The sequence below is a fragment of the Aptenodytes patagonicus genome, chromosome 5 (assembly GCF_965638725.1).
Source record: "Aptenodytes patagonicus chromosome 5, bAptPat1.pri.cur, whole genome shotgun sequence".
Classification (NCBI taxonomy): domain Eukaryota; kingdom Metazoa; phylum Chordata; class Aves; order Sphenisciformes; family Spheniscidae; genus Aptenodytes; species Aptenodytes patagonicus.
In genome coordinates this window covers 64,521,129-64,544,091 of record NC_134953.1, presented here as the reverse complement: position 1 = coordinate 64,544,091, position 22,963 = coordinate 64,521,129, and the positions used below count along the sequence as shown (strand labels likewise).

The 22,963-nt window shown below is 36.9% G+C and overlaps 1 protein-coding gene across 1 annotated transcript in view; it reads right to left on the bottom strand.

Moving 5' to 3' along the window:
- Window positions 1-22,963, bottom strand: part of FAF1 (Fas associated factor 1) — a 172,812-nt gene that overhangs the window by 32,450 nt on the left and 117,399 nt on the right. Inside the window, exons 13-14 of the mRNA XM_076340229.1 lie at window positions 15,028-15,182; window positions 1,567-1,703 (exon numbers count right to left, since the gene is read on the bottom strand). Coding sequence (XP_076196344.1) covers window positions 1,567-1,703; window positions 15,028-15,182 — 292 coding nt within the window. The remainder of the gene's footprint in view (window positions 1-1,566; window positions 1,704-15,027; window positions 15,183-22,963) is intronic.

The following is a 22,963-nucleotide window of genomic DNA, read 5'->3' as shown; positions in this document are numbered from 1 at the left end:
AAAAAGCGAAAGCAAACTTAGTCCGCATTTCAATAAACACCACTGGGACTTAAGTTTCTACATTGTTGTATCTCTTCTGTAAACATGCCTTCTCACCCAGCCCTGAAAAGCCCTCATTGTTCCTATTTCTAGCATTTGCTACCTTAGCAGAAAATTTTATTCCACATGCTATAACACGCATGACTTCAGAGACTACCATTCATTTGAGGGCATATTGTTAAAAGATACCAGTGTCCCAATTCATGGGGAAATAACAAACAGAGCACGTTTGATTTTTGTTAAAAGATAAATTTAAGTAAGGCTGCAATAGATGATCAGTTTAGTTTAGTTCAGTTCAAAAGATTGTTTGCAGAAAACCTGAAAAATCATTAAAACTTAATGAATGCAATGAAATAATTTGGATTATTTTATAATAGAAAGGTGCATTATGTTACAACTTTGAGTCACTAAGTTGCTAAAACAGTTAAGTAATTTAAGCCAGTAAGCACCACTGACTTCAGTGGGATAACGCACGTGCTTAGTTATACACATGCTGAACTATACTGCAGAGTTACAAAACCAAGAAAAACTATTTAAAAGGTTATTTGTATGAAATAAGTTTTCTAAGTGACAGAAGTACCGTGAATTAGTGTTGTGCTGTACCTCGCACTAAGGAGACAAAATCCATGCAAAATTCACAATTTTGGCCATAGGAAGGAGCACTGCAGATTCCTCAAGAAAATGATTAATCCCATATGCAGAAAGAAACAGTAATGCTGTCTGCAAAAGGCAGTATTTCCTGAGGCTGAATTTCCTCAGGAAAATAAGGAGATTCGTATAAAGATTATTAGATATAAGCAATAAATAAATGAGGGGACAGTGTCATAAAGGCAAACTTGTGGAGAAAGCAGAAGAAATGAGAGACAGCCATTCTTCGATGTATTTTAATTTGAAGAGTTACTCAGAACAGCAGTCAAAGGGCATCACTCCACATCTAAGTCATGTCGCTGTCAGTGAAATCAGTGGAATGGTTATGCCAGGAAGAACTGCTCACGTAAGCCAGAAAGCTTTGCTTATATGAGATTCTATTAGCAACTTAAAATTCTGATCCAATTTGGGATCTCAACACTGCAGGTGGGTCTGAAAAAGCAACTCATGTTCAAATATTAGCCCACTACATGCAACAGGAGTCCACATGTTAACAAGGAACTACACACAGAGAACTAAATGCATTCCGGCACCACACAAAAAGTGCAGCCAAAATATTTTGGAAATCAGTAATTTATATGGATATAAATTTGGAAAACTAAGTGTAGCTCCTTATTTAGGAGATTTGGCTTCTACTTTAAAAAAAACAAAAAACTTAAGCTATGGTTCTACTACAGTCGTGGCAACTTCAATCTCTATTACTATGTTAATTAACACATTTATGAATAGTAGCTATTTATACCGTGGCAAATGAAAGTTTCTTGTGTGAAATAAATTCATATTCTGAACATCTCAAAAAAGCAATGGTTAGCAAAGATGCCTTCTAACAGTTTCAATACTCACATAAGAAATACTTTCAATATAAAGCGAGAACAGTACCTTGTATTACATTCAATACTTCATTAGATGATCGTTTTCCCATGATAATAAGGAAAAGTGGAAACTGGTCTGTCTTCTGAGTTCGAATTGTTTGGGCTACAACACTCCCGAAGTGTCTAGTGCACATCGTCAGAAACCTATGTGAGAAAAAAATTAGTTAACATTGTAGAGGTGTTTTTGAAGTTAGTTTTTAAAAAAGAAATATGCTAAATCCAGCAGTTTAACTGAGTGTTATCTACTGTTTAACATCTAGGCTCCTGCATTCAATTCTAGAGCTCTTTATCCCTTTTTACGATTAAATTATGAGAATATTTACAAATATATGATAGACCCCAGATTGTCTAAATTAAAACAAGTAATAAGGCAGTGATTTATTTGATGGAGAATTCCATTTCCTGTTACACTATTCTGCAGGCTATAATTCAAAACTACCCCCCCCTAAATAATCACGCTAAATCAATTGTTAAAAACTTCTAAAGAGAAACTAAGTAGAGCCATAATCTAGTAAACATGGCAAAGTATAAAAACAGTGTAATTTCATACAAAAGCATAATTTAATAATGAAAGATCAAGAAATTGTTTTCATCAGTCATAGAATTAAAACGTGGTACCTCAGAATTGTATTTTCATTTGTACTAGTGCCCTGCCAGTGACATACTTTTTAGACCATTGTGGTCTAAAAACAATAATTCTAAGCTTTTGACCAAAAAAAGCTCTTGGATATTAGCATATGGAAGTCTAGCATTAGTATTCTTAACACGATCTTGAATAAATGAAAAAACCGATAAAGCTTTTCTCTTCCATTAGAGGACTGTTTGAAATTAGCATTTCTTTCAAGAGAAAAGGGTAGCTTATGATATGTTTTCAGATCTGATGGTAAAAAGTAAATGTCATAATAATAATGAATTATGAAAGACCAAATGCAAATATAGAATGCTTTAATAAGATCCAATTTAATAAAGTCTGTAAAAATAATGGACTTTTAATAACACGGGTCAGAAAAGGCAAAACAGTGGAAATTCTGAGGACTAGCCACTGGTACAGGCTTATTAATTCTTAATTATGTTCATGAAAGGCAACTTAAATCGTGTGTTTTCTTATGCCTTATGATAATATTTTAGGTAACAACTACTCTGAAATGTATGCTCTAACTGAAGAGCAAAGTCCTGTTGTCACATGCATTAGAAGCCAAATCTATTTGGAAAGACAAACTGCATTAAAATGTCAAGCGCTCCAAGTAATTTCTTCTCAAAGATACTGAAAAGATTCAAAATTGTAATGTTTTTAATCGATACATATTGTATCTAATAAAATGGCTAAAAATTGATAAGCTTGATGAGTACAACATCGGGCTTGTTTGAGGCACCTGAATGATGAAAAAAAACCCTCCTCAGAGACAATTTGTAGCATAACTATGGCCACAGTTGGACAGAAGGCATTGAGCAGGGGTAGCTAGTGAGTATTTCGAAGCCATAAATGTTACTGCCAAATACCTTTCCTTGCCTCCTTGATTCTGTCTTTTGCAATTCAGAACGATCACACACAAAGACAATGTCAAAAACGCCAAATAGAGACTGCTATATCAGAAATAGCTACGTAGAGACATAGCATCTGTAAGATAAAATAAAGCGTCCATGAAGTCTGGACATATAAACTCTTAAGTTAAATAATGTTTTTTGATGTTTGCTTTTCAAGGTGGGAATACGTAAGTGAAATCTTGGCCACAGAGAAGTCAGTGGTGATCTTCCATGGCAAAATGACTTATGGGAATTCAAGGTTTTACTCCTGAAAGTAACAAAGACAGGGGTCAATTGAACTGAATTCCTGAAACTTGTGTATTAAAACTGTTTAACAGTCTTCAACATGCCACGGAAGAAAAGCACTCAAGTTTGATGGGAAAACAAAATATTTAACTGGAGGTGAAAAAGTGCTGTAGAGAATAGTGCTAGAAGGAACAAAACTAAGAGACTATTACAATACTAGTTGCACTAGTCAAAGGTGTTGGTTTTGTTTTTGGTTTTTTTTTAATCAATTCTGTATTTAGTCAACGCATAACTCAGTCTCAAAATATGCTTTTATAGGTATGGATTTTGTATGCAGAGAATTCTGAATGAAGTAGGTATTTCAGTACATTAAAAGTTCTCCCAAATAATTTTTTTCCAGGAGATGAATTTTTATACATGGAACTCTGGCTGACTACATAGAACCTAACAGACTATGATACCTCGGGGTCCTCTATAATTAAGGCTGGGAACAGGTTTCAGTTCCCTGGCTTCAGAAGATGGCATGTTGTGCCAGGCTGTTGTAAGGGTACACGTTCTTTCCTGGTTGAGTAACAGCAGAACAGATGCCAGATGCCAGTATCTCCCCATCATGGTGGTGTTTTTTTCTTGGGGCCACTTCTTAAAGCCCCTTGTGCCATCCGCCCTGCTCTTTCAAATCTCCTCCCTTCTTCTGCTGCTGTTGCAATCTGCTCAGCTCGCAGGGAGAGCAGCCAGCTCGCTCACGTACCAGTTACAAGAGCAGCACATACCAATTCTGACCCCAATGCCACAGATTTGCCACCGCTGCCATCAGGCAGCCTTTGTCTTTCTTGGGGGAGGAATGAGAAACAACTCTTCTTCCTAGCACTTCCGACTTTGAATAATGAATGTCCAGATTAGAGCATGGGCAGCTGCGATGAGGATGTTCGTGGAGGATGAATGACCAGCTGGTGGTTATCAATGCATATCTTCAGAGCAGAGTGAATACACACGAGAAACTCTTCTCACTAACATGATCCATCAAAATGGATCCTGCTTTTTGGAACCAAGTAAGACCCCACTTGTCTGTTGAACTAAAATGTAGTAAAGCCAACAAAAATGTGAAGGTGGTCAAACGATGCAACGCTGAATAAAGAAATAGCAGCAGCAATCTCCAATGCCTACACCGTATAACTCCTGTTCAGCAGCAATTACTCACTCACACACGTGCTCTTCGCCAGGTCAGTGGTAAGTGCTCAGCAATTACTCATAACGCGCCTCTTCTTTTCATTTTACTAGATGGGTAGGAATTGAATTTTCATTCATGATCCCTGTTCAGTTTTTCTCATGCCTTTTAATAGACTTTGCAACTACTTAACTAATCTTGCATTTTTTTTCCTTTTCTGCCTTTACTGATTCTGTATTTGCAGACCTTTTTACTTTCTTCCACATTCATATCTAGCAAAAAAAAAAATCTCCTCTGTGCTAATGTTTACTGTCAGAAGTATGTGAGTAGGACCAAAACAATTCGGTGCAATAACCAGTATCTTACTCTGTGCATCACTAACAAGGGATTTTCTTACTTTCATCTAAACAAAAGTGTGCCAGATCTTTCAGTGGCATCTCCAGAGCTGCCAAGAGAACTGCCTGTGGAGTGCATCAAAGAGCCAGATGTCCCTCCAGGGAGAACTGTTTTCCACAACACGCTGGATTACTGTGATCTCCAACCAAAAGTGGAAATATAGGAACACTGCCAGAAAGGGAGGGCAAATGGCACCCTACTAGTCCTTTTATTTTTAAATTACAAAAATATTCAAGGAGGGAGAAGTATGAGAAAGGCAAAAAAGCATTTTATGAAAGAAAAATCCATTAAAAAAAAATCTCGAAAGTTACATGAATAAAGTTCATCAAGAGAAGTAAGAGTTTTGGCAGACAGCATCGTTTCTTTACTTCTTTCATGACTTGCTAGCAATGAAACCAGCAGTTATTAAAGCTACAGAATAAACATGGATACTGACCATGGCTTGACAAATACAGAAACAAACCCTAAAAAAATTACAAACTTATCTTTAATTTTTTAAATGTAGATTGAACAGGTATTAATTCTTAGACATAGTTCACTCCTTAGTTAAAAGCAGCACACAGGAAAAACTATTCTGGTGAAATGAAGATGTTAATTTGGGTGGTTGCTGATCACTGCACAGCAGTTATCCCTCCACGTGCACTCTGAGATAACCTGTGCAAAGAGTTATGTTTGCAGCACATTAGTTTCCCAGAGAAGCATGTTATCATTCCCTACCAGATAATATGTGACATATTATATTAAAATACACTCCTAGCATAACTTTTTTGTAGTTTTATGATAAAATGTAATTTTACTTAAAAAAAGCTCCTAGAAGGCAATTATGAAAAAACAACAGCTTTAAAAATCTACTGAAAAAAGTTCAAAATATTACTGAGTCTCAAAACCAAAGGGAATACTTATTACAACTTAAGTCTGTGGTCTACCATAGGTCCTGATCTCAGATACACTATGTAGAACTTTGTAAATGCTGGGGTTTAGCAAGAATATGTTTTCGTGAGAACGTGCAGCTTTTAATTTTTAACAACAAAATTGGCCACCTCTGGCTGAAGTGCTGATCATCAAAAGCGTTGATCTCGGAGCTCGATATTTTTTTATCTCTGGAAAGCTTTTGATCTATACGATACCTATTTACACCACAAAATATGTATTGCCTTTGGAGGGGGGGAGCCCAAAGGAGAAAGCCAACCCCTAGGTGGGAGATGGCAGCTGTTCCCAATGGGAGGTGTTTCATCATTACAATGACTGCTATTATCTCATTGTTTCTTTATGTATCTCCTGCTCATGTATTATGTTGTTCCACATTTTTGTTATTCATATGGACAGGATCTACTGCAGCCAAGTTTGGATCCGTGATTATGCAAGATCCCTCCTTACCACACCATGAATATGAACAAACAAACAAAAAAGCTACGATGCTAAATACTTCAGAAAAACATAAACATTCCTTTAATATTTCAATTTAAACAATTTAGTAAGCTAAGAGCATCTCTGGTGTCCAGTCCCTAAAGGGGGCACAAGGCAGAGGCATTCGTTGGTTCCCAAACTGTCACGTTGTATTTTCCAATGTGAACTCGTTCAAAGTGATTCCTACTCTTACCTAGTAGAGGAAGAATTTACAAAGAATTGAAGAACTGAAGAGGAATTAAAGGAAGAACTTAGCAAAGAACTAATGATTCTGAGCAGTAAGAGTCCTCTGCATTTCCATTAAAATCACAGTGCAACGCAGCACTGCTGCCTGCTGCCTTTGGCCTTGATCCAGCGGAAGGACTCTAAAAGAGCAGAGGAATTCAGTCTCCTTTCTCTTTCCACTCAGAAAAGTGGCAACTGGCACAGCTTTGAAAGACATGGACACCACCTACCAGTCATTACCGAAACCAAGTATTAATTACTCAATGCCTGCCCTCCATTGTAGTATCAATTTTCAGTTACCTACTGGAATCAAACTGATGATACAGTTTGATAGGATGAATAGCTCTGCATACCTCCCAAAATTAATCTATCTTCTCAAGACATTATGAATAAAATAAAAATGTCAAGCAGTCATGGCACAGTATAGTTGCAGAAAGAGTAACTAAACCTAAAATGCTAATTCTAGCTCTTTTTTGTTAATCAAGTAAACCTGCAGAAGGAAACTAATGCAGAGCAAGCTGCATATGGTGCATTGTAGTGTACTCCTGGAATGTGCAAAGAGGGACAACTGATGCTACATTTTGAATGTTTTTTGTATGTTCAAACAAAAATTGAAAGCTCTCCTTTGCTTTTGCTTTTCTTAAACTCTCCCCAGCACCTTAAGGTTAATTAATAATTGTATTAGCAAATCTGTCCAGTGCATTAAAGGGCAAATTCTCTTCCATACAGAGGGAACTCTGCTCTCAAATGTATGGATAAAAAAATGTATTAAAATAAATATAAAAAACTGCATAGGAATTTAGATCAATTTTTCCTTATTTTCTGTACCAACATAAATAACAGAGATCTGGTTATTTGTTACAGTCTTACTCATATAAATATTTCTGTAGTTACTTTTAATTTTTACATACTGGTGGGAAAACTTTGGAAAAGTTCTTCCTGAAATGAGGCCCTTTGGCACGTGGTGCCCACTATGCTTCTTGCAAAGGACTTTTTAACAGAAAGACTGCACTGTAGATGCTTTTTGCTATATCATCTCAGCCTTAAGTCCTGCTCAAAAAGCAGCAGCAGGACAAAATCTGATAACCTCTTCTAAAATATCTAATCCATTTCAGTCTGAACTGGTGTTCAGTCCATAAGTGGGATGGTTTTGGGCCAAAAAAGTGTGATTTATTTATGGCCAGATACTTCCCAAGGCCAACCTTACTTTGAGAAACTTTCAAACTTCAGAAATGGCTGTGAAAAAAATTTAACTTCTTTCTTGAGCATGAAGAAAACAATGATGAATATTAAATATGCAAGATTTCTGATTATTTTAATAATAATTATATACTGTGCAAAGTCAACATAAGACTCATTAAAATGTTAATGTAAAAATAACATTTTTCTATTAGGTATTTACATTTTTTAAAAAAGTAAAAGCTGAGGTCATGAAATGGAATCCAGTCTCCATAATACAGACTTATTGTCTTACCCACACTGGTAGGGTCATAACTGTTGACTCAAACACAAGGGGGAACGAGCAACGGATACAAGGTATGGTTTAAAGATGTATAAAGCAGCCTGAATCTGATGATGTGGATATCCTCTTTAGTATCCACACGCTAAATATCCAGGGATTCAGATGTAAAAAGCATGATTTTATCCACTTTTTCTTTTTGTGAGAGTAAAGCCTAGCTGAGTGGGTTATCTATCTCTTCATAAAACATGGAAGATCTTATTTCATCCTGCAAGGTTCAAACAGATTAGGTAAATACTGTATAACCCCATTTAGTCTAAAACACATCCCTCTAGAAACTCATTAATTCATCTTTCAGATACCACTGGACACCAGACAAAATCATTGGTAAAAGTGTAAACAAAATATACCTGGACCCCTTGCTAAAATGCTATACTAAAAATGGAAAACACAAGATGTGCTTGCATATCAGTGGTAGCTTTGATTATTGCCTATCATATTAGAAAGGCATGTAATATATGATTTGCTAAGGAATATCCAAGGCTTGCTACAGGTGGATTTAATAATAACCTAGATAAGAACAGAGAGTATGTTTAGTTACTTTACAGATGTTAGTAAAGTGGGAGAAGCTACAAGCACATTGGAAGTCAGTAAAAGAATTCAGATTAATCTTCACAAATCAGAGAAATATCCTGACAAGGAAAATGCAATTCAACAAGGTCAATGAAAGTCTCCGAGTAGGAGGAACAATTGCACAAATACAGAATAAGAATCAAGCAGTAAGGGAAGAAGAAAAGTCATGATGTGAAGAAGACAAGCATCATATTGGGGTGAGTAAACAGAAGCATGGTTTGTACAACACGAAGTAATCCTCTTTCCGTATTTAGCACTGAGAAGGCAGTTTTAGGCACAGTGCATCAGTAAAGGTGTGGACCAATTACAGAAGGACGACATGAGGGTTGCAATAACGAATATCTACAAAAGGACAAGCTACAAGGAAAGGCTGAAGGAATCATGGTTGCTTAATCTAAGAAAATAGGAGGAAAAAATAGCACCATTTAAGTCCAAAGAACACAACAGCCGAAAAGAAGACAATACCTTATTGTCTACTGAGTGGACCAAGATATAATTGTCATTGATTGCTGCAAGAGAAACTTCAGTTAAATATTAGTGTGAACTGCCTAAAGGCAGTGAAAGTCAAGTACTGGAACTGATTATGGAGAAATGCTGAGAAACCTCCCTCACACCAAAGATTAGATCAGAGAACCATCGGTCAGGAATGATGCAGGTGCAGTTGAACCTTCTGGCCAAGCATGGACTGAACACTGTTATTTGCAGCCCTCTGAGACCCACAGTCAGTCAGAATGGTGACAAAAAGGAGAGCAGAGAGGTCGAAGCAGAGTCATCCTAACCTAAAGGAAGAGGATGGGCACCTGCACTTCTGCAGAGAGCTTTGTCCCGATCGGGCACCCGGCAATACCAAAGAGATTCATTCATGCCTTTCAGCTGCATTTTGGTACAAACGATTCTGACTCTGCCACCTCAATGATTTCTTCTGAAGGTTGACTTCGATGCATAGATGCATCTGAATTTCTCTACAGCTTAAATTCCATCTGGCATTAGACTTCACTGGTACAGTTGTGGACGTCTGTATTTAGATGGACCTGTGAATGACTTCTTTCTCCTTCCTCAAAGCAGCCCAACAAGACTGTCTTGACTACCTGTGCTTCTGCCTTCACCTCTTTTGCACAGGACACTAGAGAGTTTTATTCTTTCACCTTTTCTGTTCAACAAGCTTAATAAACTACGCTGTAGTTTGAGTACAGTGGGATAGAACTTGCTTTAGGATTTGGTTTTACAGCGGGGACTTAAAATATATGCTTACAAATATATCAGTCTAGTTAATTCCTGTGGTTTTAATAATTTTTTTTTCAGATGACCTTAAAGCATTGCTATAGGCATATAAAAATGATGCACTGAAAACCTTAATCACATCAACAGAGAGACTACTTTCTATTTATAGTTGAATATTATGGAGACATCCATGTCTACTAATCACGATCAGATTAAAATGCATTCTCTGCTGGTTTTTAGTTTTCCAAATTTGGACATTTTTAGACTACTAACATGAAATTACCTTGAAGTATATAAATATTTAAGCAGGGATAGTTTACCTTTTCTGGTGGGTGTATAATAAACAGTTTAACCATCATCTATATACAGGCCGTTTTGTTCTCCATCTAAAGAGACAATCACCTTTTATCCTTTTCCTTTTTTCTTCATTTCAGTGCTATTAGGAAACTATTCACAAGTGCAACCCCGAACAATACTATGCAGTAATTATGACTAGATGACAAAGAGATGTGAACAATTACTGAGCCCATTTTGAAACCCTACACTAATAAAGTCATTAGATGCTGCCCTTGCCATGAGCCTTCTAAAAGCTTCTGAAGTTACAAGAACACACGGCATTGTTCGTTAGGACAATCGCTGCTGGCAGAATGCAAACCTTGAGTTAAACCATGCTGCAAATTGATCTTGACATTCTGTTAAGACCGCCGCTAAAATCAAAAGCAAAGGAGAAAAGGAGAAAATGAGCGGGTGGGATGTAATCATGGAACAGAAGGGTTCCCTCCTCACCTTCTTTCCTCTTCCTCCTCAAAACAAACCATACAGAAAATGACAAACTCGCCTGGTGTTTGAGAACCTTTATTTTTAAAACATTAAATAGACTTTTGACCTGTTTTTATTGACTGGCACTGTATTGCTATTAAAGTAAATTAAATAAAATATTGCAAAATAAAATAGAAGAGGTTTTCACACTGTTCTGTGAAACCTGTTAAGGATTTAGTGCCTAAAGAACACGTCCAACAGTTTTGCAAGCAACATATACAGAATCTACGGTCACTCCTGAAGAAGCGGTGAGAAATTAACTCACCGAGTCCAGCTCTCACAGACCCCACACCCTGCAATATATTTGCTGAAGGATCAAATAGGATTGGGGACCTGGCGTAATATGGTCAACTGGTCTTCATCCAGGCATGCATCATTCAGTAGGTTAGTATTAAGGGTCAGCAACTGTGAATATGGCTAATTACTTGATGACAGAAATTGCAGGTGAAGACAACCTGCTGCTGAGAAGCGCTTTAGTCAATTAACTCTTTCCTAAGCTTAAGCAAAGTGAAAAACTATCATTTGAACATTAAAACTAACAAGTACCTGTCATCAGAGCTGAGAAAAGTTGGCAACACCTTGAAATACAGCGCCGAAGGGCAACTGTATCAACAGCTAAAAAGCTGCTACAGACATTTGAGTCACTGTTTTATGGTTTTGGCATTGCTTTGCTTGGCAAACATTAGGTACATTGGAAATCTGTTAATATTATGCATAATCTATGTTTGTAAATGCTGTGTGTACAAACATAAGGCTATGTGTGCATATGTAGGTATATATGTATGTATATATATTCACTATATATCTGTCCTGGATACAAATATATTATATTAATGTATATTAATGAATTAACAAAAATAATTAGGCATGTGCTTGAATACATATATACACACACATATATATACACCTCCCATACACACGCACATAATTATATTAGAATAATGGTATTTAGTCAACTCTTTGAAGTCAGAAAATGCCAGAACTATAGCTGCTCATGTCTGGCTCTCCTGCTTATCTATCCCATAACCTCTCTGGAAACCTGAGGAATCGCTTAGCCCGTGTGATGGCCCAACACAGCTGGTGAGCTGCTGCAGCCGCATGCTCAGACCAAAAGGTAGGGCCAGAATTGTCCACACCACTGCTGTCAAACACCACTACTACTGCCCTGACACCTCCTGTAAGCGTATTTCTGCTGTTTGGAGTGGCGTGGTAGCAAATCTCCATAGCAAGCAATGGAAAGGAAACAGTGACTTTTAAGCTCATGATTCACCCCAAATTGAGTGAAATACAACAAGAAAGTAAAAGATATACCTGTAGCTTTGTGGATTTTTTTTCCTCCTTTGACCATGGACAACATAAATTACAAGAATATTCCAAACAGCTGCTCACTAATCTAAAGTCTAAACTATAGGTGATAAAGCTTTCACATAGATTCTTTAACAGTATTATAAAAACACCACGTTATTTTCCTAAATGAAGGCTAATTATTTTATCACATTATTTTGTGCCTTTTATTATGATTTCTTTATTCTAGTAATGAAAAGATTCATAATTTGCAGCACTTACCCAAAGCAATTGCTCCCTTTTCTGCAAACCTTATGTCAGAGGCAATTAAAAAGCTGTGGAAGCCGAAACAAAACATCCTCTTAACTGTATTAACTAGAGTTCTCCTTCAGTTTGACAAAGTAACAGTCCTGGGTGGCTGTAGTTAGAAATTTTTAAAAATCTGACTCCCAAAGTCATAATGCTTATGCTCTTGCACTACTGCTAACAGTTACCCTGGCGCTTGCACACAGCGTTTTACTGCTAGTCCTACCTACAGAACTCTCTTCACTCTGTTGCAATGGGTGTTGAAAAACAAGATTGAGAGATTCCAGCTGAAAAGTGCTGGTGTACAGTAATGCAGGATTCAAAGCATGTCCCTACATCAGTGTCAGCCAAGAAACATATTAAAAATCGGGAAAAAAAGACAAGATTTTGGAGCTGTTTTTGTTCTACAGTGTTCAGGATGGACCCCCATTTCATTAATGAGAAAAATGGAAACTACTATATTAAGACTGTTTTTGGAACAGAAGGACATCCATAGATGTCAGAAAGAGGACAGCAAAGAGCAAGAAAAAAATCAGAATATTCAGGATTTTTTGGCTTATATGAGGAAAGTATTTATATCTGTTTGAATTTATTCATGCCATGCTACAGTACTGAAAACCTGTCTTTTACTACTGACATTGAGGTGTCCCTATTGATTGCTGTAAAGTGGGCCTGATTCCTCTGCCTTCCCACCCTGGCTTTTCCACTAATGCAACTGTAACAGCACAAATAAGTCGCTCTTGGGCTACACCAGCATGCAAAAAGCGGTTCCTTCTGTTGTTGCCGTTGTCTTCTCACCATTCAAATAAAAAGCTATGCGCAACTGTATTCATAGGGATACAGAACAGAATAGGCTCCAAGACCACTGTCGTCGTGTCACATAACAAAGGGAAGTAATTAAACAGAGGTACTGAGTATTTATTTATGGGAATGCCCACAGTGCATTGGCACTTTCCAAAGGGAGAAGGAAGCATCATGCCCCCTCTGAAGAAATCACAGTCTAAGGAGCAGGATGTGACACTAAACACAACCGAGAAATTATTCTAATTCGAGCCAGCATGCCTTGTTTACGCCTTACTATTTTTTGACCTCACTGTTAATATGACAGTTTCTTTGTTGTTGTTAATAGAAAGCAAAAAATGAAGGCTTAAAACCCTATCGTACTGCACAATCGGTGACTAGGTTCATTGAGAATAGCTATAAAGCCTTAAACAAGCCCTTTATTTTGTGTTTTAAGCAGTGTCATAAGGAGTTAATAGGACACAGCTGTACAGGCTCTTTCTAATAAGCAGCTTCTGTCGCTTTGGTCACCACAGGTGTCTCTGTAACCTGCAAACTCCTATTACTAGTGTATCAAAGTTGTGCTACTTAATAGATTTCTTTAGTAAAACACAACAAAGCAATTACATGGCTGTTGATCGTCAGTCATAAAAAAACCCCTCAAACACAGTTTTTCAAAAGAAACTACACTGCAATTTTTTGTCATTGTAAAATAAAAGAAACTAGAGAATTAAATAGAAAAGTGAACAATAGAACAGCAGGTAGTCAACTGAACTTAGCCACTACAGATGGTTTAGAAATAGTGTTTCCTTCTACACCAACTTGTGGGATAAAAGAAAAGGAGGAGGCTCCTTACTGCCCATGAATGGCAATACCAAAAGACTTAAGCAACTTTCCAGTCTATGTATTTGGTCCCATGAAAGAACCTAGATGTTTCTCTTTCCCCCTCCCTCTTTTTTCTAAAATCTTTTTATCTGTTTTTGCAACTGCTTTTTTCCATAATCTTTAACTCTTCCCTAGAATAATTTAAACTAGGAACGTAGCTGCTGATCCATCCAAAGACGAAATGCAGAAGGTCGAATGAGGAATTCCTGTGAAACACAAGTGTCGTTTTAAAAGTGTATTAAAAAAAAAAGAGATTGTTCTGTTCTCCACGCCCACTTTCAGTAAAGAAATATTAACTATAATTTACGTATTTAAGAACAGGAATGTATGAATGCTTTATAAAGATACCAAATTTCTAGCAATCCAAAAGGGAAAGAAACATAAATATGTACTTCTGATTGTTCAATAACCAATGGAATTGTGTAAAAAAAGCAGCAACCTTATCCCAGACTAAATTACCGTTGCATCTTTTGTTCAAAAGTTGGAATAACACTCATTATATTAATATACTCAAGACATTATCCTGACAAGCAGTCGCTTTTATTATATTAAAACCTATCAAAATATCTGAACATTACCAAAGGAGTGTTCTGTAAGAAACTTGTAGTTCAAAAAAGTTCATATGAATTGCAAGCTTCTATTTTTTTGCATAATCTGTTTTTAATATAAATTTATCACATGAATGTTATTGTTTTAATAAGATTTTCATTTAACAACAGTAGTTGTTATCCCAGACGTTTCTAATGCAGTTTCACCTACATACATAGAATTCGTGTCACATAATATCATGGCACTGCAATGCAAAACCATGAAGACACGTTCCTAGAACTATGTTTGCAAAATAAACTTAAAAAAAAAAAAAAAAAGAAGAAGTAGTAATTTCTTTAACTATTTTGTTCAACACAGGAATAAGAAGTCACTTTGGAATGAAAACAAGGAGGGTCCAATTCCCAGTGAGCGTCAGCCAGGACAGCTTCATTGATCAGCTAAGAACGAGCATGAAGTTTTTAGTTCAAATAAATATCAAGCAACAAAAGATTTGATACACAGAGATGACACAGAGATAAGGGTCTTCCTTGAGAGAAAAGCTGCTCCACTCACAGTCCAAAGAGTCTTACCTTGCTCTGTTTGCTTCTTTTGTCATGTCCCATGCCCAGGTTATGAAGTTCTGACTCAGATAGGAGACAATAGATTCAGCACAGAGCATTTGTGAGCAGAAGACATTGGTTAGTACACTTTCATCATGGTGGAGGTAGATAGCAAGAAGCTTTCTCTGAAAAGACATGAGAAAAGATCAGTGAAAACTTCCTCAGACTGGTTAGTAATTTGAAATTACTGCTGCAGATTTGTGTGTTAGTATGCCCTACGGTGTTTATCAAGGGTGCTGAGTATCACAACGTGCACACACAGGGGAAAAAAAAACCCAGTAGATTTCAGGTCAAATGGTCCATCCCTCCAAATCTGTAAATATTCTCAATGCTTCCTAATATTTTATTTCGGGTACCAAAACACAATATATTATATGCTTAGAGCATGAAAGTAAGAACATTTGAATGAAAACCAAAAACCTTACTAACAGACTTAGCTTAACAAATGAGTGAACTTTTTTGGCTTGCTGCCCAATAAAGATAACATTTGGAACAATTCCCTGAGCAAGGAACACACCTCTTGGTACAACAGCATCTACGATACAAAACAACTATAAACAACCTGAAAAAATGACAGTGTACTGTTATCACCCCACCTGTAGCCAAATAAAGAGGAAAATTAGTAAGTAACAGTTCAGCTGCCTACAGTCCCAAAGCCTGCGACGTTACATGCTGGATGTTTTGGCAGCTCTCCATCCAGCCGTATGATGTGGGGAGGCCCACAGCACATCAGCCTCTCACCTGCTTCGTAAGTTGATGATGTGGCCTGTCAAAAGGCCATGTGTCAGCCCAGCTGGCTACATCTCTCATGGAGCTGAGGAACAAGGTAGCCGCCCCAGCACTGTGAATGTGTAAGACGCAAGGGAAGCGGTATGGGAGACATGGATCAACTCCTACATTGAGTTTGTGAGCCCTGATGTATCTCATCGTAGTTACAACGTTAGCGAAGACTAGATGTTGAGGATGGTGTTCGTGGCCTCTTGAAACAAAATATTCTGTGCCATGTTTGTCTGAAACCCTATCAAGTAATATTTGAGCTTCACTGCCAGCAGCATAGAGCTGTGCTGCGTCCCCATGACACTCTCAGACCACCTTTTGGAAAGTGAGTCTATGTGTACATAAAGATAGAAAGCAGACTGAGAAAAACATAGGGAAACTATGAGCTAGTTAAGGACCATGATCCTGTACCTGGTATTCAATGAATTATAAATACCATTCAGAAAATTACAACTTTCCATTCCCCCATACCCATATATATTACTTCCTTTATTTTAAAATCCTGCTTGAACATATTTGCTGAGACAATATGGTAAATGCTATTTTCAGACTTTTATTTAAAGTAATTTCAAATCTCTTCATCAGAAGGAACACTGAACACTAGATACTGATGTGTATTGATATAGCAAGACACGGGATGCAAATTTGAGACAAGCTGTCTTTGTAAAAGACCTGTATGGCTATCACCTCATATGCTGGCTTTGGACAAAACTTAATGACTGTTTATGAAAAGAAGAATACATTTGAACATTAGACTTTGGGAAAGGGATTAGTAATTTGCATTAATGTTTGTCTAATTTAATTTAAATGTTCTTCAGAACCACGTACACATGTGCCAGGAAGGGCCATTAATAAGCCCAACATGCAGAGATTCATATAAGTGCAGCCAACAATGTTGACTGAAACTAAACTTGAAAATCCAGGGCACTGATGCACAATATCAAGCAATAAAACAGCATTTCTGTGGTGATATTTAATTTAAAAAGAAGAAAGAAGCAGGGGAAGATCAGGCACTGTCTGTTTTTGAGGATCAGCCATTCTGCATTTCAAAGCGTCGATCCCTGCAATATCCAGGTTACTGTGCTAGAATCTCGACTATTATATAGCAGTTGTAAGAGAGGGAGGGCAAAGATGTGTTTACTCAGTGATTAGGGCCTTAGAATAAGCCTCTAGCTCCTAGAGAGACAGCTCACCACTTATTCATTTGGACCAATTCACAAAGCCTAGAAAGATTAAACATCCATGCTGAGAAGACAAGCGAATGCAGACGGTGAAAAAGAAATAAAAATTCTTTAAAAACTCTGAGATGACTTCATTATTTTTTCCACAAGGAAACTTTAGGAAAGTGTTTAGTTAGAGAAAAACCCACATTGACCTCTCTCTAAACCCTTAATCTTTCCTTTGTGGTGGCACTGCTTTGTGGTAAGCGGATGGCTTTGCTCTCCTCTTTTCACTAGGAGCGGACAGAAAAAAAAGGCTCTTGAGAAACACTTTTACTTCCAAAGAAACAACCCCATGAAACTGTTAAATATGACATTCCATACAACAGAATGTTTCAAAATATGTACAGTTTTAGGCTTAAAGATTTAGGGACAAATTTTAGTAAACAGAACAGGCGCATACACAATAGATGTTTACACTGAGCTACTTTACAAGTGAATGTAATTTTTGTTGCATCAACAAATCTCACCATGCAAAGACTAAACTCCATCACATATAAAAGACTGAACTTGTGTCTGATAATTCATCCAAAATGTTAAGGTCAGGCATAGGCACACTGCTAGGACAAATGAAAAGAGGTAGCAGGGGGAACTGAAGTGCTGAAACATGATTTTGAAAAGTCTTAGTGGAAGCCAGGGATATTTTTTACTTGGAAAAAATGCATTATTGCAAAAGGCTCATGGCTTGGAGTTTGTTGTTGTTGCTGTTGTTGTGTGGTTTTGGTGGGTTTTGGGTTTTTTTTTGTTTTTTTTTTTACTAACCCATGGTAGTATATATTTATAAGCAGGTTTTTGTTGTTTTTATTTCAAGCCTTTGAAAAAATCAGAGTAAATTCTAGGATTCTATGATGACTAATACTGGGAATTTTTTAGTCAATACTAATAAAATAGGCTTACTAAACTGTTGAACAATCTTGACTTCCATAGAAGAAGACTACTAATGGAGCACTAGTCTGTTCTGTGTTGGATTTCTCAAAAATATAATGACTCGGGGGTTATATACTTAGCATAAAATTTTAACCAAGAAAAAAAATCTGATGGGGAAGAACTTTTACTAGTCCCTATGAAGGTATGGGATACTGAAAAGGTTCTAAGTACTGACTAGCTGATGGACTTCCAAAGGCCTTAGGACTTCAGGAACTTAAGCCATCAAGAGATGTATTTTTCAGAGTATGTGGATGTTGAAGACCAGGCAGTCATACACTGGAATTTTCAGAAGGGGCCTGGATTTACAAACAAACTCGGGAGTGCAACTCTCATCAATGTCAATAAGTCTTAAGGTCCTAAAAGCTTGAACTCTAAGCTCCAGGTTTCATTTTATTTCAGAGGAAAAAGAGCCATGAGAAAGAGGTGCTAACTGTTTTCAGCATCTTGGCTGTCTAAATACCTAAAAAATCCAGACCTCAAGCATTTTTTTCTGCAACCTCTGTTGCATTCAGACTGCATGAGACTCAGCTGTCCCTCTGCTGTCTTGCCTCACACCCACCACTATGTATTTGCAGTGAAGTGCTGCAGCCCTCTCCTGCCTGATTTTGATCTGTTGATGGAATATGCGTGGCACCCTGGAAGGAAACGCGGGCTGTAGATGGACGCTGTACTGCAGCAGGGCAGCCCCCTGGGAGGCACAGTCCTCCCAGCTGTAGCCTTGCACTATGAAACCTCTCTGCCGCATCATCCAAAGTATGCCACATAACTGATGCACCTGACCAAGAGATCTAACATGCATGTACAATCCCACACGAGACAAACACATTAAAGATTTGTCCTATGTACCAAAATGGCTATGCCATCCACTTGGCCATTTTTGCATTTTGGAACTTCAGAAAAGTTAATGCACTTTGTACAGAATTAGAAGAAATGAAGGAAAAGTTGGCACTGAGGCAGAAAGAAACACAGATCTTCATGAGGTTAAGAGACTAAATTGATAATCACTGAGTAATGGGATATCCAAGCTTCTCAGCCAGTTCCTAATAACATGAATAACTTGGATACCTCAGAAGAATATGAACTAGAATGAGAATAGCCATACAGTCATAAGGGTCAGCAAAAACACAGACCTGAATGGTTATTTATGAATCTCAGGTTCACAAGTTCAAGTAATAATTGAGACAAAAATGTTCACTATGTAACATCTGCTAGAGGCATGAATGTTCTTTCAAGCTGATAGACTAATGAACCAAGATCTTCATTTTTTCTCCAGGTTTTATGTAGTGAGAGCTAATTTAAATGAACAAAGGGACACATTTGTACATCTTTAAGCCTTTGAAGTGTACAATTTGATCCACCTCTCTAAGGTGATCTTGGAGATCATATGACCAGCCTTCTTGGACACAGCTACTCTATCATGCACAATCTTTTTTCCCTAAGCAGAATGCAACCTTCTCTAACCCCAAGGCGATCTGAACTAAGCTGTACCCCACAGGTCCCTAAAGTGAGAGTGAGATGATTCCTGTAATTTTCTGATCTGGTCTTTTGTATTATACATGGCATAAGACATCCCTAAACTAATTCCTAATTTAATCTTTCAGTAATATTATCTTTCAGTAAAACATCTAGTCTCAAAAAACCATCAGTGACGGAGAATCCATATGAACCACAGTAAGCTGTTCAAACGGCTAACCACTTTCCAAGGTAAAGCTGTGTTTTATTTTAAGCTTGATTTAGTCTACTTTCATCTTCCAAATATTTGATCCTATTACACTGTTGTATCTCTGTTTCAATCAATTGAACTTGTAGTGATATCTTACATAATGCAAAGAATATCCAATAATTAAAACCAAACTCAAGTAAGATCTACAAATCATAGGCTTTGAAAGAGGAGGAAATGTAATGTGGCAGACAATTTCAATAAACTTTCATTATTTAATATTAAGTACAGAGAACGCTAAAGAGATACCCATACCCAAGGACTAATCTTTCAGATATGAAAGATGAAGCAGAATAAAGGGCGTGTAAGCACATAGTGAAACTACTAAGCTGGTATCTTGTAGCAAAAATTTCTAAACAATAATTATCCACAAGTTCAGAATTAATTTAAGAATGAAAGGACAGAACTGCTAACACACACATCAGGCAAGACTGGAAAAAAAATGTAGGTGACTTACACGGGACTTAACTGGAATTTATATACCGACATCTACCATAGTGTAGCTGCTTTACTTTTCCCGGGAACCTAGAGTTATACTTCTATACCCATCCTCTACAGTTTCAGCCAGACCACGTAGATTAGTGTTCAGGTTATTTATGTTTAATTACAATCTGTAAAGTAGTAATTTCTCCATCTAGGACCCTCAGACAGCTCAACTACAGATGCATTTTCAAAGCACACCTAGGATACACAATATGATCAAGCCCCTTATAAAATATAGGAGTAGCAATTGGACTTGATTTGAAATGTGCCTGGAGTCAAACTAAAAGGTGGTGGTGGAGCTGTACTCTTTGACATCACTCCGCAGTATTTAGGGAATAAATGGGGAAAAAAAGATGACAAAGACTAACCCAAAAAGCCATCCTGCAATTGGGATTCAGAACAACCTCTCTCCTCTACTCAAGACAACATCTAAAAGACAGATTTCAAATTTCTCTTCTGAGACAAGAAGACTGGAGAGTAGTCAATGCTGTTTCTATAATGTGCTCTAACAGAAATCAGAATAATTATCTCTGTGAATCTTTTTTTCCGTATTAAGTTCAGCATGAACTTAATTAGCTGAAATAATAACATGGGACAGTTTTCTGAGTTACCAGATAAAAATGATACTGCAGAAAGCCCTGTATGAAGGAATATTCTGCTACCACCAGGAAAAAAAAAAGCTTTTATTTGAACATGCCACATCATAGAAGGAGCATACTTTCTTCTAGGTATTCAGGAAATAAAGTACCCATACGTGAGAGGGATGGTGCTGCCACTAAATTGAACCTAAAAGACAGAATTCAAGGAGAAGAAAAACATGGTTCATTTTCAGTATGCAGGACTATATATTGAGGTGACAATACCAATCTGTGCTAAGAGAGATGTTTCACATATTTATTAAAAGTCAGTGGACAGAAAGGTTGAGAGAGGAGCAGGAGGTGATCTGACAGAGGTATATAAAGATAAGAGCTCCTGAAAAGGTAAAGCAGATGTCTTTATTCTTTCTTATAATAAAACAGTAGCAACCACCTATAAAAATGAAAAGGCAAACAAGCTCCAATAAAAGAAAATACTTTAGTATTATTCAAGTAAATAGCTCAGTGAGATTCAATATAGCGATTAAGATCCTGTATTAATAACAATACTGCCCTAAGTTAGGATAAAGCCCCTGACGTTTCAGAACACAAGGCACCCACAAACTGCTTCCAGTCGCGAAGAAACCTCCCCCAAACATCTTGTTTAAAACTGTCCATTATAAGATTTCTTCCATGGCATCAGGTCTACCTAATTCTATGACAGTGTAGCTACTTAAGCAAGAGTAAGCTTGTTCTTCATAAACTAATGTAACAGAGAAATGCTTCTTTCCAATTGGCACAATAAGTAGAGGAAGACTTTCACAAAAGAACAACTTATTTGTTAATTTAATGAACTTCTGTCTCTCTTTTCCTGACCCAATTAAAAAAAAAAAAAGAAAATATTTTCTTGTGTTATGTATACAATAAAACTTGGAAATGAACACACAATGCTCTTAACTATCAGGCTGCAGGAGGTAACTGGGGATTTCACTGCCAAGGACACTGGTTGTTAAAAGCAAAGCTCTGTATCTTGGCTATTGTATTTTTGTGCTAGAGAGATATACAGGTTTTAAAGCAGAGCTACATTTGACCTCATTCCATCTGTCCTACCTAAAACTGGCACTATCATGGTAGCAGTTGCTCTAAAGGAAAAAAGATGCCCATCACGTATGTTTATCTTAACTATCTAAAGACTTGAAATGAAAAGCAATGATAATAAAAGCTAAACAAAACATAGGTAACAGACAAACATCTAAACTTTTTTTTACAAGGTATTTCTTTTTCAAGTAACATTTTCTTAAACAACTATGAATTACCATCCTTTCCAACACATGAAAAGACATTAAGATTTAATAGAACATCTATTTTCTTAAAAAGAATTTTAACCCATAATCTGTGTTTAAAACACATGTTCTGACATAAGTTAATTTTCTTAAAATAACCCAAATTAAAATATTTCTGCAAAAAGGCTTCAATTTCATATATAATGGGATTTTTTTGGAGGGAAAAAGTATCCATGATATAGATTAAAAACATCACTAATGGCTGACTCACTAAACCTGAACTGTAGACTACAACTTCTGCTCTGGACAGCATTGAGGATTTGTCAAGAAAAGGCTAAGATCTCTGAGCACTCAAGCTGCCAAGTGCTCTCAAATTCAATCAGGTTGAAGCGGTTTTCATTAAGATGGATTGAGTGTGGCATCGTGAGAAACACTCTATCAAATGTAGTGTTTTACTTAGTGATTAAGTATATACCAGTTGATGAAGCTACCCAAATCCTTCGTAATCCCACCACTCCAATAAACATTTAATGAGTATATAAGTTCAAAAAGCCTAGCAGAGGATTTAAACCTTCAATCTTGTTTTTATTTACTCTTGGAACTCAATTTCTCACTTCAAGTGAAGAATGCTGGTGCCTGAAGCTCATCTGTTCCCCTGGTAAAATTAAGTGCCCTCCATAGTATAAATTAGAAGACGAGACATACAGGTTGCAGTTTCTCCTAAGCTTTTTTTCTTATACTGATATACATATTGAATTATTTTATGAAATGCAATTATAAAAATATAAAATAATGCATCCCTTTCCTTAATTATGAATTCCAGGAGGCAGTACTGAAAAAACTTGTTTGTAACAGGAAAAAAGCAGTAAAAATAAATGGTATTTATACATTCTCATACCTTCGTTTAAAGTCAGACTGTTA